General features: G+C 42.0%; 1 protein-coding gene across 1 annotated transcript in view; it reads left to right on the top strand.

The window, feature by feature from the left end:
- The window catches only part of CTNND2 (catenin delta 2), a 3070130-nt gene that overhangs the window by 2751512 nt on the left and 301600 nt on the right, over positions 1–17018 (top strand). Inside the window, exon 21 of the mRNA XM_086965298.1 lies at positions 6843–6968. Within this exon, the coding sequence (XP_086821424.1) occupies positions 6843–6968 (126 nt within the window). The remainder of the gene's footprint in view (positions 1–6842; positions 6969–17018) is intronic.

Raw genomic sequence — 17018 nt, 5'->3', positions numbered from 1 at the left:
AAGAGAGACTGAAGGCCACTTAGTGCATGCTGTGAGGTTGAAAGTCTCAGCAGAGGTGCCTTGAAAATATCCGAGGATGAGCATGGAGGATCTTCAGGGCTGGGTGAATGGCTCTTAAAGCCTTTAGAGAAGAGGTCCCTTGGGTATGTTCTGCTTGCAGAGTGGTGCTGAGGATCTCTTAGAGTTGGCAGACGGCCTTTCACCAACAACTGATGCTTTTTGAGATATTGTTTAAGCTCTCTAAGAGCTGCTTTATGGAAAAGGAGGGCAAGCTAAGAGATTCTTAATGTTATATAACTATTTCTTCTGTTTAGATAAGGATCTCTCATGGCAAGCTTGAGGTCTGCAGGGTCTTCTGAAAGCCAGATCGGTCCATCTTATCATTTTATGTGCGGAGTTCGGAGCCCCAACTATGTAGTCTTCGCAGTCATAAATTTACTAATAGTAAAATTAAACTCGTAGTTTGTGAACACCAAAAAATAGTAAACTTACACTAAAGTGTACGTTTATCTTTATGACTCAGGACCTTAGAGTCAGCAGGAGGTATCTGATGATTGATTCCTGGTCCCTGCAGACTGTCCGAGGACTAGATTTGTGTGTCTCAGGATTGGCAGATGGTTTCTGAGGATTAGCTTATTGTTGGCTGAGGTTTAGCATAGGACCACTTAGAGTTTTCTGACAGTCGATATGTGTGACTGTGCGTCTTTGAGGGCCAGATGAGAGAATCTAGGAGCAGGAGAGGTAATGCAAGGAATGGAAATAGCTCATGAGATTCGATAGGTCATCTGTTATGGCAAACCATAGCACTCTTAACAGCTGGATGCCAGTGATTGAGTAATGGTTGAAGGGCCCATAAGGGCCAGAAGCCAAAATGTAATTGGCTACATTGCATTGACAAGGGCACTGAGAGGTTCCCAGATGTGTCTTGGTGGATGAACAAGGCCTTCATGTGGAGGTTTGCGCTCCTGATGCTTGTATTGCAACTCTCCATTTTTTCGAGGGAAAGGTTATGGAATTCTCCACTGAATATCAATCAATCAATCAATCAATCAAATGGTCTTTTTGTTGGGCTTTAAAACCATAATAACACATTTAAAATCAATGCAATCAATAAAATATATACAGTCAATTTTAAGAATTCAGGGGCTCATTTATGAGCCCATGCATCCCTTTTGCACCGCTGGTGCGTCACTTCGAAACTTTGGACGTGAGAGGATTTCCCTGGATGGATGCGTGATTAGGCCAGCGATTGAGCGCACAACACTTCACACATTCTGGGTTTGGACTCGGATCGTGACCTCAGATCTCTATACGAAAAGATATCCTGTTTCAGACCTTCTGGAAGGGAACAAAACTTATGAAAGTGCCAACCAATTTGGGACTATCTGGACCATTCACTTGCCCTGAATAAGCCTGCAAGGATGAAACATGTTGGCTGTTGTGTATAAAAAATTGAATAAAAAGGATCTACAACAAATTCTAGTGAAAGAATCATTATTACTGTCATCGCTGTCTTCTATCCTCTATGGGATTAGAACCCTATGATTGTTTGTTGTTACAAACTTGCCTCTCTCATTTATTGTGTTCTTGTGCTGTATTTGAAACGGTAAACAACCTTTACAACGAAACTTTAACAACGCACTACCATCACGATGCAACTTTTACAACGCAAACCATTACAACGCATTGCGCTGGGGGGCGCTCTAGGATAGGGAATAGGTTTAATGTACTATCCAACACCTTCCCTACTATCCACGGGGACTGGAGTTGGAATAGTAAATTAAACTATTCACTATCCAGCGCCCCAAAGCACTATGCGTTGTAAAGGCATGCGTTGTAAAAACCGCGTTGTAAAGGCATGCGTTGTAAAAGCATGCGTTGTAACGTCATACATCCTTTTGAAACGATAGTGGGTGGCTGGTTTCGAGAGGTTGGCATTGTTTGTTTACAACTGTATGGAGTGTTATTTAACTCTCTATGACTTATATTGAAAGAAACATTGATAGTTGGTGCAGCATCTTATACCCTGCCACTGTGCCTGTATGTAGTAGACAATTAAAAGTGTGTTTCCCCTCTTTATGAGAGACCGTTCCACCGTTAAAGCTCTTAAGCCATTGTTGGTGGTAAATGCATCCACTTGAACAGCCACTGCAATCTATTTCTTTAATAGAGGGAATTGTAAGGCCTGGAATTGACCAAATATGATCTTCCACACTCATGAGGGCCTCAACATCGGCATCCAATGGTTCAAACTTTCAATTAAAATCCCATGCAACAATTTTAGGTATACCAACAGTGAGAGCTGCTAAGTATGTGTTCAAGAGATCTATAGCAGGTGACTCAGAATTAGTGCCCACTGATCACCAACATATATTATAAATGTGATGAAATTAATTTGATGGAAATCACAGACTGACACAAATTAGATCAGGAGAACCAAACTCGATCACCTTGGTCAGACAGAAAAAGTTGGATTTCACTCCTATTGTTAGCCCTCCTGATGGCTGTCCCTTCCCTGGTATAACAGCAACCTGGCTATTGTTGACAAATGTAGTACGGAAGGGGACAGAGACCAAGTCTCCTGAAATAGACAGATATCAAACGTATCTATAAACTGACACCAGTTTGGAAATGTTAATTCAGTAGCAAGCCCAGCAAAATTCCATGATATGAGCTTGGTAGAGAAAGTTATATTGTAACTGGCCTGTACCCGACTAGGAACTGTAGAAGTATCCAAACTAATGTCATCAATACAGTTAGATAATAAGGTGATATTGCATAAGTCCCCTAACATCTTAAACCCTTGTCTAACGGTTACGCAATTAACAGACATTTTTATATGTGCCATGTCATAGGGATCGAGATGGTCCCGTTGATTACCCAAGGAAGGAAGGACCAATGATGCCGACCCCAACCCCATGAGTTTAAACAGCCCAGGCCAACTGTCACATGTTAATCAACTTCTTCAACACTTGCTAGATGTTGATAGCAATTATAAAGGGGTAGCTCAAATGCAGGTCACATAGTTGGAAAACTTAAACGATTGGGTATACTGACATTGACTTTGGGTTTATAAAAATAAACAAGGGGACAAGTTGGGGTCAGTCAAACTGGTCTATGTTACCAAGATAAGATCTTAGCAAGAAGTGCACAAATTGAAACAAATACAAAGGAAAAATCACACAGTCCCCTTTGCAGTCTTTCACTGAGCTTCCAATCCAGGCTACTTGAGTTATCATGATCATTTCTTTGGTGAGAATATTTACATACTTCATGTGAGCCCCAAGCCATTGGACACCTTTATTTTCTAGGGATTCCTGAGATTCGTGCATTGTGGGTTTTGGAACGTTCTTAATCTCCAGTACAAAGGTCGTGGCTTTGGGAGGGAGGTCCATGCGAGGTAAAGAAGCATTGGTTGTCAACTGATACAGGCCCTGAGAGTTGCCAATTGGTGTATCCTGCCTCTTGCTAGCTGTTGGTGCTAACAACCTTGTTCTGGCCAGCAGTTAAGTATTTGCCCTTGCTGCTGGGTCTAAATCATGATTGATGCTTACGGACACAGGATTGGGATATTGCTGCAATACCTCCGCAGAATGTTGTATCGCCTTTTGTTCAAAACGTTATTTGTAACATAACCAGTGGTGAGATTGGAGGAGGAAGATATGTTGATTTAAGTTGTCTTGAGAATACCCATTAACGATATCACCAGAGGTTTAAATTTGAGAATTTCAATTGTAAGGCTTTGTGGCTCAGATATTACAACCTCACTGTTGGTAGAATTATCAGGCGCTGAATTTACAAAAGGTGGATCAGTAGGAATAGCAATCCCACTAAGCTGTTGAATTTCCTCACAATCAGGTACACTGACCCCATCAGGGGTTCTTTCTGTAGTGCAATTAGTTTCAGGGGAAAAGCTTCAATTTCCCCTGTTTCCCAGATTTTGGCCGCAGCAATGTCAACAATAGTGTCAAATGCTGGATTGATTATTCCCCTCGTCGTTGAGCTCTGTCAGCTATGACTTTTGACTCCCTCTCTCACCAGCAATTTCCTAGACATAGTAGTAGACACCCTTGAACATGATTTCTCTTTAGGGCGATGTGAGACTTTATTTAAAAAATCATTTTGCGACTTATTGTGTGGATTAGAAGAGGTGGAGGGACAGGAGGAAGAGCTGTTGGTGTATCAGATGAAAGAAGGTTAAGTTCTTTAATGAGTGCTTCGATATCTCTAAAGGAGCAGCTAATTATGCGCTTCGAACACTTAGAGGCATATTTACAAGGAAATGTCAGAGCGCGGAGCTGCGCCAAACTTGGCAGCGCTGCCCTCTGATGTTTCCAAAACACAGGGATGCGCTGTATTTACAACAATATGACACACCCCTGAGACTTCCCCAGTGCTGGTGTTTAAATTAGCTGCCCAGCGCCAACGCAGGCACCCTTGTACCAGAGTGCAAGGGTGCTTGCATTTCAGAGAATGATTGTTTATGTGCAGGAAGGTTTCCCTTCCTTCATATAAAAAATAAATAATGATGATTTGTTGCTTCTATGTGTGCAAGCTGCATTCTGCAGCACACACAGAAGTAGCAAATCGTCATTATTTAATGATTGTTTATATGCAAGAAGGTAGACCTTCCTGCACATAAACAATCATTAATGGTGCTTTGCTCTTTCAGAATGCAGCACACACAGAAAAAGCAGAAACTGAGAGAAATAAAAGTATTTCCCCTCATTGTGCCATTCTAACGTCTGCTATTGCATTGTGGTAATGTTTGGCGCTGCCTCAGATTTATTCATCCTTGTAAATCCGGGGCAGCATCAAAATGCAATGGATGTTGCGGTGGAACGCTCACAGCAACACCCATTGCGCACCACTTGCATACAAAGTAATGCGTGTAAAGAGGCCGTATTTACAAGGTGGCGTAGCGCCACTTTTTAAATATGGAGAAGGGCTTTACCCTTGTAAATATACCCCTAAATATCTTATGAATATCTCCTGATAGCAGCGGGTCATTCCCCTTGCGTTTACCCATTTGCCATGTAAAGAATGAGCACAATGCAACTGATAACTCCAGAATTTTGATCAAATCTAACACAACCTTATTCGTTTCTGGATGTGAAGACAGAGGGGCTCTGTCAGAGAACCAAGAAGGGGGGCACCCGGGCACGGTCTGCAAGGTGAGAAATACGAGGTGCTCATGAAAGCTGGTTTTTGGCATGTAGGCAGCCGTTCCTCCACACAAGGAAAGTTAGAGGAGGAAGTCACACCCCAGCCAGCTGGAAATGCTGCCAAACAAAAGTGAATGCTCTGAAACTGTGGGAAATATAAGGCTTCTTTGAGCCCTGATTTCCAGGATGTGGGCCGCCCCGTCTCCCCACCACTGCAAGGAAAGCTGAGGACCAAGTCCCACCCCAGTCAGCTGTAAATGCTGGCAAACAATGTTTAAAGTTCCTGCGCCATGAAAAATGCAAGGCACTTATTAGCACCAGTCAACACCCTGAAGGAGGCCATGTGCATGGCACCCATGTTCAAGGCTCCTGGCTTCTCCCAGGAGTTAGTGGTGCAGACTGATGCCTAGAGCATGATGTGGGGGCCTTTTCTGTCGCAGTTAAATGAGGAGGGCCTGGACCAACCAGCAGCCTTCCTTAGTAGGAGACTATTTTCCAGGTAACAGAGGTGGAGCACCATTGAAAGGGAAGCCTTTGCTGTGGTCTGGGCACCGAAGAAGCTTGGGCCTTTTTTGTTTCCACACCCTGCAGATGCTGAGGAATATCTTCAAACAGCTCCCCAGCATCATTAGAAATACCATTGTAGTGTTAGTTGTTTACCAAACTGTAGAGCTTTTCGTGTGGCTTTACTGACTGCTCTCTCTTATACCTGCTGCTCTCACCCCGGGCTTTGCATCATGAACTTAAAAGCACATTTGTGCGGTGCCCAAAACCTGTGCATTACCTTTCTGGAGTCCTGTTCCAATTGCCACTCCCGCAAACCACATTCTGTTGTAGGGCTAGTCTTGTACATGAGGTCGAAATTACACATTTTTGGTACAACTAAAATCTCGACGGCGAATGTTCTATTGCAACATAAAAAAATGTTTTTTTTGTTTTTGTTTTCTATGAGCATTAGGCTAAGATTTCAACATTCAAAGCCTACTATTCTCACCAACCCACTGATTTTACATTTGTGTTTATGGGAAGAAACAAAGCATGTATTAAATAAATAGCATTTTGTTTTTAATGCACACCCACTTATTATTCTCTGAATAGCGTATGAATCTTTGGCAGCTTCCATCTTTCGGTTGACAGAGCACAGTCTCTCAGGCTCCATATACATTTGAAAGCCGCCCTTCTTCAAGGAGCAGGTGTCCTTCACCACTGAACCACCAAACAATAGCTGAAGCTCATTCCTGACAGGTGTTTAATGAAGCGAAGATGCACAGTTTCGTGATGGCCTTGTGTGTCATTGGCCCAGAAATATCTGAATACCCAAAGTCTCAAAAAATGCAGTGTTTAGATCGCAAAAGAGGGTTTTTGCACTAAATTGACTTTTCAATAAAAACTGCTTAACGTTTATTGAATGTGACATTATTCAACTGTATGAAGAAAGTAACACGCTAGCAGTTAAAATGATAATGTTATTAGGTTTTTGTATGTCACCTAAGACATTTAGAGGAAACATACATACATGAACCCAAAAATGAGTATTATACTAGGAAGCTATCTATGAAATGTGCATAATTCGAATAATTAGAGGCAATTGTCTATGGAGTTAATTTCTAGTTCTTTGTAAATGTACAGTAGCCGATGAAATGATAAATGACTGACTGATTGATTAATTTATGGCAGCGGGAGGTCTCAGACATCAGAGGGGCTGAGGACAGAGGAATGTCACCCACCCAACATTCTGGGACATGGCAAGGTCAAAATTCCCTCACCCAGGGCCAAGACACCAGAACCTATTCCCCGACCCAGGTATTCAGGCTATCAATTGACCAGTGTTTATTAATTGTCTTTTATAATTGTAGTTAGAAAATGGATTGTATTCCTGTTCATTCTTTGTTGCATTACTGTACATGGAAGGAATAACAAAACTTTAACGTGGATTAAATAAATCTTAAGAAGCACTGTTCCCAGTCTTTAAATGTTCCCTGTAAATCACAGTCGCTAATTAGTAATAACCTATAAAATAATGCACATGTATTGTTGATTCCTTCGTTGTATTCAAGATATTCTTTTCCGAGTACAATACTGCACCAAAGTCATAATTAATTGTACATGGATATTACTATGTACACATAATGAATATCAACCTAGCAAAATACTTTGAAATACCAGCTTGTTATAATATTGTCTAATATTTACTTAAAAATAGTTTATTTGAAGAACATTTTTTCATGTCAGGAGAAATAGCTCAGGCAAACATGCGGTCTCCATACCACAAGCTAGTAAAGTTATATATTGCAGTGACAGAGGAGAGAGATACATATCTGAACATATGTGCATTATTACTACAAACGTTTCGAACAAGGGGTAGACTTCAATTTAAGTGACCTAGACAACTTATATAAATGTGTGTGAACGGTCACCTATCAACAGCTCACAATGAAATTGGTATGGGTAGTTTTATTGGAAACCTTTTTAAGCATCTTCATGGGTGTTTCTAATCTGGATGTATTCTTGATCATCATTATAATATGTATTTGTAAAATGCACTATCACCCTGAGTGTATACTGCTATCAGCAGGTGTGTGCGCCTAGGCCTGTATATGCTAGGTTGGTTAAATGAAAAGTCCTGCCAAGCAAGAGGTGTCTTGCTGGTTGGTGGAAGTAGTTACGACTGAGGCTTAAGATGTGTAGTGCCTTGAATGAATGTGTGTGAGGAGTTTTAAATTAGCACATTTGTATATCAGGAGACAATAAATCTCCCTGAGCTTTTGTGTGATGTGAGGTCTGAGTGGGAGGTTGAAAACGAATCTGGCTGTCGAGGTCTGGATGGTTTGGAGTCTTCTAGTGAGTTACTTGGTGATCTCAGCCTAGAGAATGTTTGTGTAGTCCACTTTGCTGGTGACTAGGGCGTGAGTGATAGTTTTTCTAATGTTGCTGGGGAGATGTTTGAAGATATTCCTCAGCATCTTCAGGGTGTGGAAGCAGGATGTGGTGATGGTTTTGACTTGTGTGGTCATGTCCAGTTTGCTTTTGATGATTATTTTGGGATTCCTGGCATGGGAGCTAGGTGTAGGTCCACGTTCATCCGGCCACCAATTGGAGTCCATAAAAAATGGAGGCAGAACATTTCTGCAAAAAAATACTGAACACTTCTCTCATGTTCCTACCCTATCGTGTAACATCTACCTGTCCTCCCACCCTGTCAGACACATTAATTGCCTTAACCTTTTGCTACAATCCCTTCTGTATCACTGTTGTCTCTGTTTGTAACAACAGTTCCACTCTACACCACTCAAGTGCCTCGCAATCTAGTTTACTCCTCAAAAGCCCCCATCATACATACAATGCACAGTTTAATATTTCAATCTCATTGATATTGATAATCCCCGGTGATCTTTTTAGAGATGAGCCGAAGATCTGGGTCCCCTACTTGACCGTCATATTTAATGCCATTCTTGACGGCCAAGAGCCTCCTAGTACATGGCTGGGGGCCGAAATAATTCCGATTTACAAAAAGGGTTCTCCGCTGGCCCCGTCAAATTATAGACCAATTAGTCTAATTGACGTTACTCAAAAAATCTATGCCAAACTGCTTTTGCAACGCTTGCAAGATTGGATTAGTGAGAACAACATCCTCTCCCACTTGCAAGCAGGGTTCCGTGTCAAAACCTCGACCATTGACCAACTACTACGGCTCCAGGTCCTTTACTGGAAGCATGTGGTGATGGAAGGGGGGAGCCTCTACCTGACATTTGTGGACCTAAAATCCGCATTTGATATGGTGGACAGAAACCAACTTTGGAGCATATTAACAACAATGGGGGTACCACCCTATCTATGTCTCCAATTCAAAAGACTCCATGACGGCACCTATGCAAGGGTTCGCTATGGCAAAAATGGCCAGCTAACAAGAGATTTTCCTATTGAGAAGGGAGTTAGGCAGGGATGTGTACTGGCCCCTACGCTATTTTCCCTCTTTCTAAATGGCCTTGTTGATGACTTAACTAGTGTCCAAAACAGTGATTCTCCTAACTTAGCTGGTGGTAAATTTCCTGCACTCATGTTTGCAGATGACACCCTGCTACTCTCAAAAACACCTATGGGGATGCAGCGGGTGTTAGATCAATTTACCAAATTCTGTAGGGACAGGAATCTGGTAATAAACATAGACAAAACTAAGTACATGGTGTTTAATGGCATTACAACTAATTGCCCTTGCCCAACTATGGATGGACGAGCCCTGGAAAGGGTAAACCATTTTACCTATCTAGGTCTGACCTTAAATGATAGAATGAGTTGGGAAACCCAAATGACTAAGGCTAATCTGACCCTCTCTCAGTCTATGGGGGGTATCCTTAAAGTGCAGAAATCTTGTGTTCACAAGCTGGTCAGTGTACCGCTGGAAATATACAAGGTACAAACCAGATCTTCTACCCTTTATGGGGCAGAACTCTGGGGCCATTGTCCAGCGAACGAGATTAGTATAACAGAGAACAAATTCCTTAGACAACTGCTCTCCTTACCCACTAACACCCCCCTAGTTCCACTAAGGCTGGATACAAATCTGAGGCCAATTGCAGAAGTAATTGCCTCACGCCCGCTTCTTTACTGGCGTAGATTGTGGAGTGTCCCGGAGCTTGAGTGTTATAGAGAAGAATTAAAAATTGTTATGGCTCGCCCGGGTGTGGGGAGGATAAAGTGGTTATCTTTTATAAGGGGGCATGCGTCCAAGATCGGCATGGAGAATCTCTGGTTTAATCCGGAGGACACATGCAAATCTATCTCAAAGAGAACCCTGGCTGAGTCTATAAAACATCATAACCTTGAAGAGGTCTTTCGAACAGCCAGGCCATCTAGTCTCACCGACAGTTTCTTGCACTTTAAGAATGTTTACAGTTTTGAGAAAGAATTAGATGCTATAGAACCTGTCTTAGCAAAACAATTGTTTCTACAATTCAGATATGGTACATTACCCCTCTACTCCTATTCTGATAAATGGAAATTGGGTTTAGCTCGTCCTTGTCCAGGTTGTAATGATCCGAATGAATCTCTAATCCATGTAATCTTGTTTTGTCCTGCTTATTCTGTCAGGAGGAAAAAATGGATTATACAGTTATGTGTTAACCTAGGACTGAGGAACTATATAGACTATTTTAGAATTTTAAAAACTGATACTAATGCATTGATAGTTACTGCTATTTCTAAATTCTTGTTCTCGATGTGGTTAACTAGACGAAGACTGATCCATGTGTAGTAACCCGCTTATTGTGGGTGGATGGCTCTGTCTTAGTAATAATTAGTTTTTTATCTGTTTTAAAGGAAATTTCTTAGCTTCTGTATCCTATTGTTATGTCCTTATTGTTATATTATAACCGCACGTCAACCGATTACTGCAAATATGCTAATTGAGATCTACAATGCATTGGATGAGTTGTAAATGTATTCTTTTTTTTTTAACTGTAATGTACTTTTATGGTTCATTAACAAACCGAAATAAAGTTGACTTGATGAATACTGTGACAGCAAATAAGCTGAATGAGATGAAAGTGAGTTACAAGGTGCATACAGGTTAGGAGTGAATGAGATATTGTATTGGTCAACACTGAGAGTGATAAGTGGGGCTAGTACCATTATTATACACTTGTAGTAGGATGGATGACAAATACCGCAGTTGTGTTTCTGAATATTCGACACTCTTAACTGATTGAAACCATCACAGGAGACAACGCAATTAAAAAATCCACAAAGCAGAACTGAAGTCAGTGAATAACTCACTGTACCTTTATGAGTATCTTTGGATGGGTCCCCTGTCTGAACCTCACAAACTGTGCACCAGACAGTGTTATTATATGTTTCTGTGAAGTGCAATCAAATAATTATGACAAAGGAAAAGAACGTCTTTAGCACAGGTTTAGAATTCACTGTATATGCTGAAAACTGTTCTACACATATTATTCCAAGGAAAATTAATAGTGTACATTTTTTAGGTTTGAATCAATTCAATTTCAATTCAAATCCTTTATTCAATCTTACACATAAGATCATAAAAGTACTTCCAATCACAATTTATAAAAAGACATGGATAAAAAATATCATCATAAATCCTGATAATTAAAAAAGTACTATCCAATTTATCATAAAATCCACTTCATATATATATATATATATATATATATATATATATATATATATATATATATATATATATATATATATATATATATATATATATATATATATATATATATATATATATATATATATATATATATATATATATATATACACAAGATAAAATAAAAGGTTAATAGACAATCCTAAATCACCTTATGGGCCAACCTGCTTTCTCTTTTTCAAACATGCCCATAAGAATGATGCTAGCGAAAAACACACAAAAGAGATCTACAAGGATTTGAAGAAAAACAATGTTACACAACATAATTTAAAATTATAGCGCTTGCAAATTGGTACAATAAAATTATGTCTTTCTTGGTGGTAAAAACCACAAAAGAATAAAACATGAAGATCATTTTGTGGAGGCATGTTATCTTAGGACACATGGAAAGATCAGAGTGTTTGTATTGCTTCCTGGGTATCCTACAATCAATGGAATCAGGTTTAAGAGGAATCTTAATAAATTATATTTATGGTGTGGCAATGAAACATCAGCCAGGTTAAAAAAACTTCCCTCCCCAGCGCTGGAGTTAGTTCATACAGGTGAGCTGTCGGGGTATGGAAGTTGTTTTCCTTTCTCAAGTATTGGGCCCTCATAATAAATATCTCGGCCAGTTTCCGCTTTGGTAGGGACTTGCAAGTGGATGGATCTTTAAAAAGGCGGCTCAGGCCAATTGCAGTTAATTCTTTAGCCACCTGATCCTGTTGTAGTTGTTTGATTTTAAAATAAGTGTTATAAAAGTTTGTGTGAGGGGGACTGTCTCCCTGCACCAAATAGAAAACCACAGCAGGAGTGGTGCCATTTTGATCGAATCAATAATATATGGTAGAGCCAGTTTCATGTGTAGGACATAATTCGAGTATGACTGTGGGAGGGAAGTGGAAGACTTAAAAAATGTGTTCTCGATGGTTTGCAAAGAATTATTGGGAGCCATACCCCTGCCACCTTTGTTTTGCATGATAATATTTTTTCATTGGGATTAAAGGTTTGGCTCCCAACCTTTTGGAGAATGTTTTCAGCGCCATTAGGCTTCTCCTCTTACCCATTGCTCTTCCCTCTAGCAATTTGAACCATGATTGATTTATATCAAAAATGATTCCTAAATAAGGAAACGAGTCCACCACATCAATTTTCCGGAGTCCTTAAAAAAAGAAGGTGGTCTGTCACGTTTCCCCGCCCGCAATGATAATAAAATATTTGCTCTGGTTGACCTTTAAATCTAATGAATTCATAAAAACCACATAAGTGGATACAAGGTGCTGGAACACCATCCCAGTTCGGGCCATCAGGACAGCATCATCAGCATACACCAAAATCGGTAACCGCTGATGGTTGGAAAGCACAGCGACATCCAAGGCTGCGCCCTCAAGATGTTTTCCACACCATTAGTATAGATGGAGAATAAAAATGGTGCCAGGTCACAGCCTTGCCTTACCCCTCTTAAGATCTTAGATGACTGGGTGCACTCCCAGTTCTTCCCATAACGGACTGAGGAGGATACGTCAGAATACTGCTGTCTGATGAAGTCGACCAATGCCTGATCTAATCCCATCTCCTCCATTATCTGCCAGAATCTAGGGTGGGTCACTCAGTCAAATGCTACGGATAGGTCCATAAAGGCAATATAAATCTTCCCACCCATGGCTCTGACATATCTGTCCATGATCAGTGAGAGATTCAGGCATTGGTCTATTGTGCCTTTTCCCTCTTGGAAGCCATATTGGGACTCCATTAAAATGTGTTTGCCCCTCACCCATACCTCCAGTCTCGTCAAAAGAAGACGGCCCATAAGTTTGGCCGTCGTATCGATCAGTAAGATTGGTCGATAATTTTTAGGATTACCTTTGTCTCCCTTTTTTTGAATTGGGACGATTATACTGGTTTTCCAAGGCGTGTGGGGGGGGGGGGGGGGGCACTATAACGATTTTGTTAAAAACATTGGTTAAAAGTGGGACCCATATATCTAAAAATCCATTGGGACACCATCGGGACCCAGGGCTTTCCCAATACTGCATTCCTCAATCCCATTCTTAACTTCATTATAATTAAATGAGATGAATTTCGGGAGGTAATACACACAGGTGGTATCGGGTAATTAGTTGGGGCAAAAATATCTTTAAAATGAGCCACCCACTCATCCTCCCCTACATTAACATCAAGCGCTGGGTCATTCCGAGTTTTAAAGTGGGGGCCATTTATTATTCCCCAAAACTCCTTTGAGTTGCCTGAAGCCGAAGCCTGTTCTAATTTGGCCCAAGTTTCTTCCCTTAGCATGTTTTCCCTAGTTTTCCTGGCCGTTTTATATTCCCTGCAGAGAATTGGAATTTTGGATAAATTCCTTGGTTTGGAGTCTAGAGCTTTGGTGAGGACTTTCTTTTTTTGGAACAGATATAGTCAAACCAGCCCTTATCCTTTTTTGATTTACCAGTATTTTTCCTAGTGAGTGACTTCCTTATACATTCTAAAAAGTCTACAAAGAAAGACACCATGAATTGGGGATGGTTGTCAGGATCTAGGCAATTACTAATATTGTGGAGGGCTCAACTTTGTTTGATCAATTTTGGGCCACTTCAGTTGATATCCGTTTTGCCTGGCTAACACAGGCTGACCAATTACCTGGGGGGTTGTCATAACCCTCTGCATAAGCTGGATTTCACACAATATAATCGCATGGTCACTGAAGGCGTTAAATTGCATAATTACTTTTCTGCACCTGATGTTTAAGGGTTTTGTGATCAATATAAAGTCAGTAGTCGATTCCTGATGATCCCTGTGAAATGTTGGAGACAACGTATCACTAATAGTGGCTAGGTTATTGACCATAAGCATGTTTCTCATTGAAATTAACGTATTCAGGGTATTTCAATAGGTATTATGCGAGAAATGATGGATAGGATTGCCACTCATATCCTCCACACCACAAACCCGCTCTAAGTTATAATTACACAGGTGTATGTTAAAGTCTCCCAGCCATACGATATTTAAGGCAGCCTTTTGTTTAATAAAATTGGTCGCCTTATCAATGGAGCAGTTCCCTTCATTCGGAACTTTATGCATATTTGGGCCGGAGTTATTATAAAAATGTACTAAGAGCCATTGATCTCGATTAGAGAACTCTGGAATAATAAGATGAAAATATGGGGCGGTTCCTTCAAGCATCTTTACTTTTATTGCTAGTGTATTTGGGATTAGAGTTATTAAGCCCCCTTTAGCTCTTCCGGAGGGGGACGGGGTGGCTCTTGTCTGGTATGAACGGTAACCATTTTCAAAGATCTCTTCTGTGGCCCAGGTCTCCTGCAGGCAGGAGATATCTTGCTCCTGCTACAGTCTGAGCCAATGGGCGTCCCAGAATTTATTTAAAATAACTGCCCCATTCCAGCATACTATTCTTATTACATCTGAGTGCCCCCTCTTGTTATCACTGGGGGTAAAAGTCACTTCTCTGTCTATTGTTTTGGGAGCTGCCCTGGCCAAAAATGGCCTGCCCCGCCTGCCTATTCTCAGGTAGTCAATCACACATTTCTAGCCCTGAAAGGGGGGAAAATCTGTTCTCCAATGGCATTCCCTGGTTATTCATCTCATTGTAGCTCCCTGGGTTTTTCCTAGTCTGAAGTGGGGGTCCCAAAACCAGCGATGAGAGAGGTCTATAGAAGTAGCCCAGTGAAAATGCAGTGATCTGTGTCCCTACGGGAGGAATTCTGCGCAAGTAATCTAAAAGAAATTGTACGACCTGGGAATTATTAACGTTGATCACAACGCAATCACCCGGAGTCACTTTCTGGAACACCCCCAACCACCCTACCCTTCTAGCCATGATGATTTGATTGGCTAAGTGTAACCCCCTCCCCCCTCTCAAAACCAGAGCCCGCTGCATAACGGTTCAGCCAATGAAGGGACTTATCCATCAGCTGTGAAGTAGTTTCCACTTGACCCTCCCTCAAAGGTGGAACGTTTCTCAATACTATCACTAAGGGCATTGCTGCCGGAAGGAGATGGAGAGAGTGGTGCTCGCTATTGGTATGTTGTCTTGGTTTGACTACTTTATCACCACCCCCCCTTGGGGCCAATTGGGGATTAGTTGGAAGGCAAGATCTAGTAGAAGCTGATGCAGAAGGTAAATTCTGCTGCGCCCTTATATTTCCTAGAGTTTCGCTTTGCGGGGGATAGGTGTTGTACATATTCGGGGCGGCTTCCTTCGTTGTAGGAAGAACTGCCCCCCCCTGACAAAACTGCGGGCCCAGAAGACTGGTGAGAGACGTGACTGTCCATCTCCTCACTTGATGATATAACTAAGGCCTGTGTCTGGGCCTACAACCCCTCTGTTACATTTGTTTGGGTTCTATTGTCACAAGTGGGATGCAGTCTGCAGCCAACCTCCAATGATAACATCCTCTCTTCAATTCTAGATAGTTTATACATGAGAGAGTTCAGTAGTACAGAAAACATAGTGTCCATCCGCTTCAAGATGTCCTCCTCAGGCGGAAATATGGGTAAAGTAACAGTATTTGAGTCCCAAGAGCTGACAGGTTCAGGTTGGCCCACTTCCAAATCTTCTGTCCTGGTACGTTTTACCAGTACAAGACCATTTTTTGAGTTTTTGCTTAGTGGGTCCGAGCCCCCTTCTTCTCTTGACAGGGGGTCCACTGTGACTCGGGTCAGGCTGGAGTGGCACTGACTCAGCCCGGCTCTCTATGTTGGCGGTTGATATTGCAACAAGGGAGGAAGAGGAGGTTGAAAGTGTAGTGATGACCGGGTTAAGGACGAGCTGTTTTGGAGACCTTACGGGCGGGGGTTCCGGGCAAATGGTGCCAAGGGCGGAGCGATTTTGTGTCATAAAAGTGTCTAAAGAAATCCGTCACTTCGTTAATTCTATTTCATGAGATAAGACAGTCTCTACCCTCGTGAGAAAAGCGTCCAGCGTGCCTGCAACACCACCCCCTGGTCTTTCATTTGGTCCCTTCCTTTTGCTCATTTTAAAGACAGGGATATTGTTCGACAAACCCCCCACTAGAGTCAAAAATGGAAACATAGAAAAGCACAGTACCTTCAGATTGTAGTGGATGTTAGAGAGTGGACCCAACCCAGCCTCCTCCGGGCTCCAACGAGTGTGGATGGGCCCCTCCTGGGCCCGGGCTTTGCCTGGGCGCGTTCAGCGAGCCGGCACTTTTTTAGGTTGAAGCCTGCGATGCAGCGCATGCGCTGCTGCAGGCAAGAGTTCTTGTAAACAAGAAGGGGCATGAAACCACGCCCCTTCTGCCATTGGCCGGCCTCGCGAAACGGAGGCCTGCCATTGGACAATGCCCCTGTCCGAATGATTTGTCCAGCTGTGATCCCTCCTTTTCAAGACTCCGTGTCCTGACTTTTGGTGTCGCAAACCGATTTCCAGAAACGTTGCTATGGCACCCACGAGGCCGGTCACGGAGTTCTGGAGGGGAGGGATTCGGTAGCTGTTCCCGCCCCTTTATTTTTTTTTTTGTCCGTGCGGTTTTCTCCCCTTGTTTCCTTGTTCTCCTTGCTGGAAGGAGGCATTTGATGGACCCTCCTTGTTATTTTAATATACCGCAAACGCAGAACACGCAACACACGGCTGAGTGTGCACACCACACATCAAGTGCACCTTGGAATACGACAGATACCACAGGACACTCTCCTTTAAACTCTGCAGCATGTTAAGCCACATA

The sequence above is a fragment of the Lissotriton vulgaris genome, chromosome 4_1 (genome assembly GCF_964263255.1).
Source record: "Lissotriton vulgaris chromosome 4_1, aLisVul1.2, whole genome shotgun sequence".
NCBI lineage: Eukaryota > Metazoa > Chordata > Amphibia > Caudata > Salamandridae > Lissotriton > Lissotriton vulgaris.
Note: the sequence above shows the minus strand (reverse complement) of the source record. Positions and strands in the feature narration are given on the sequence as shown.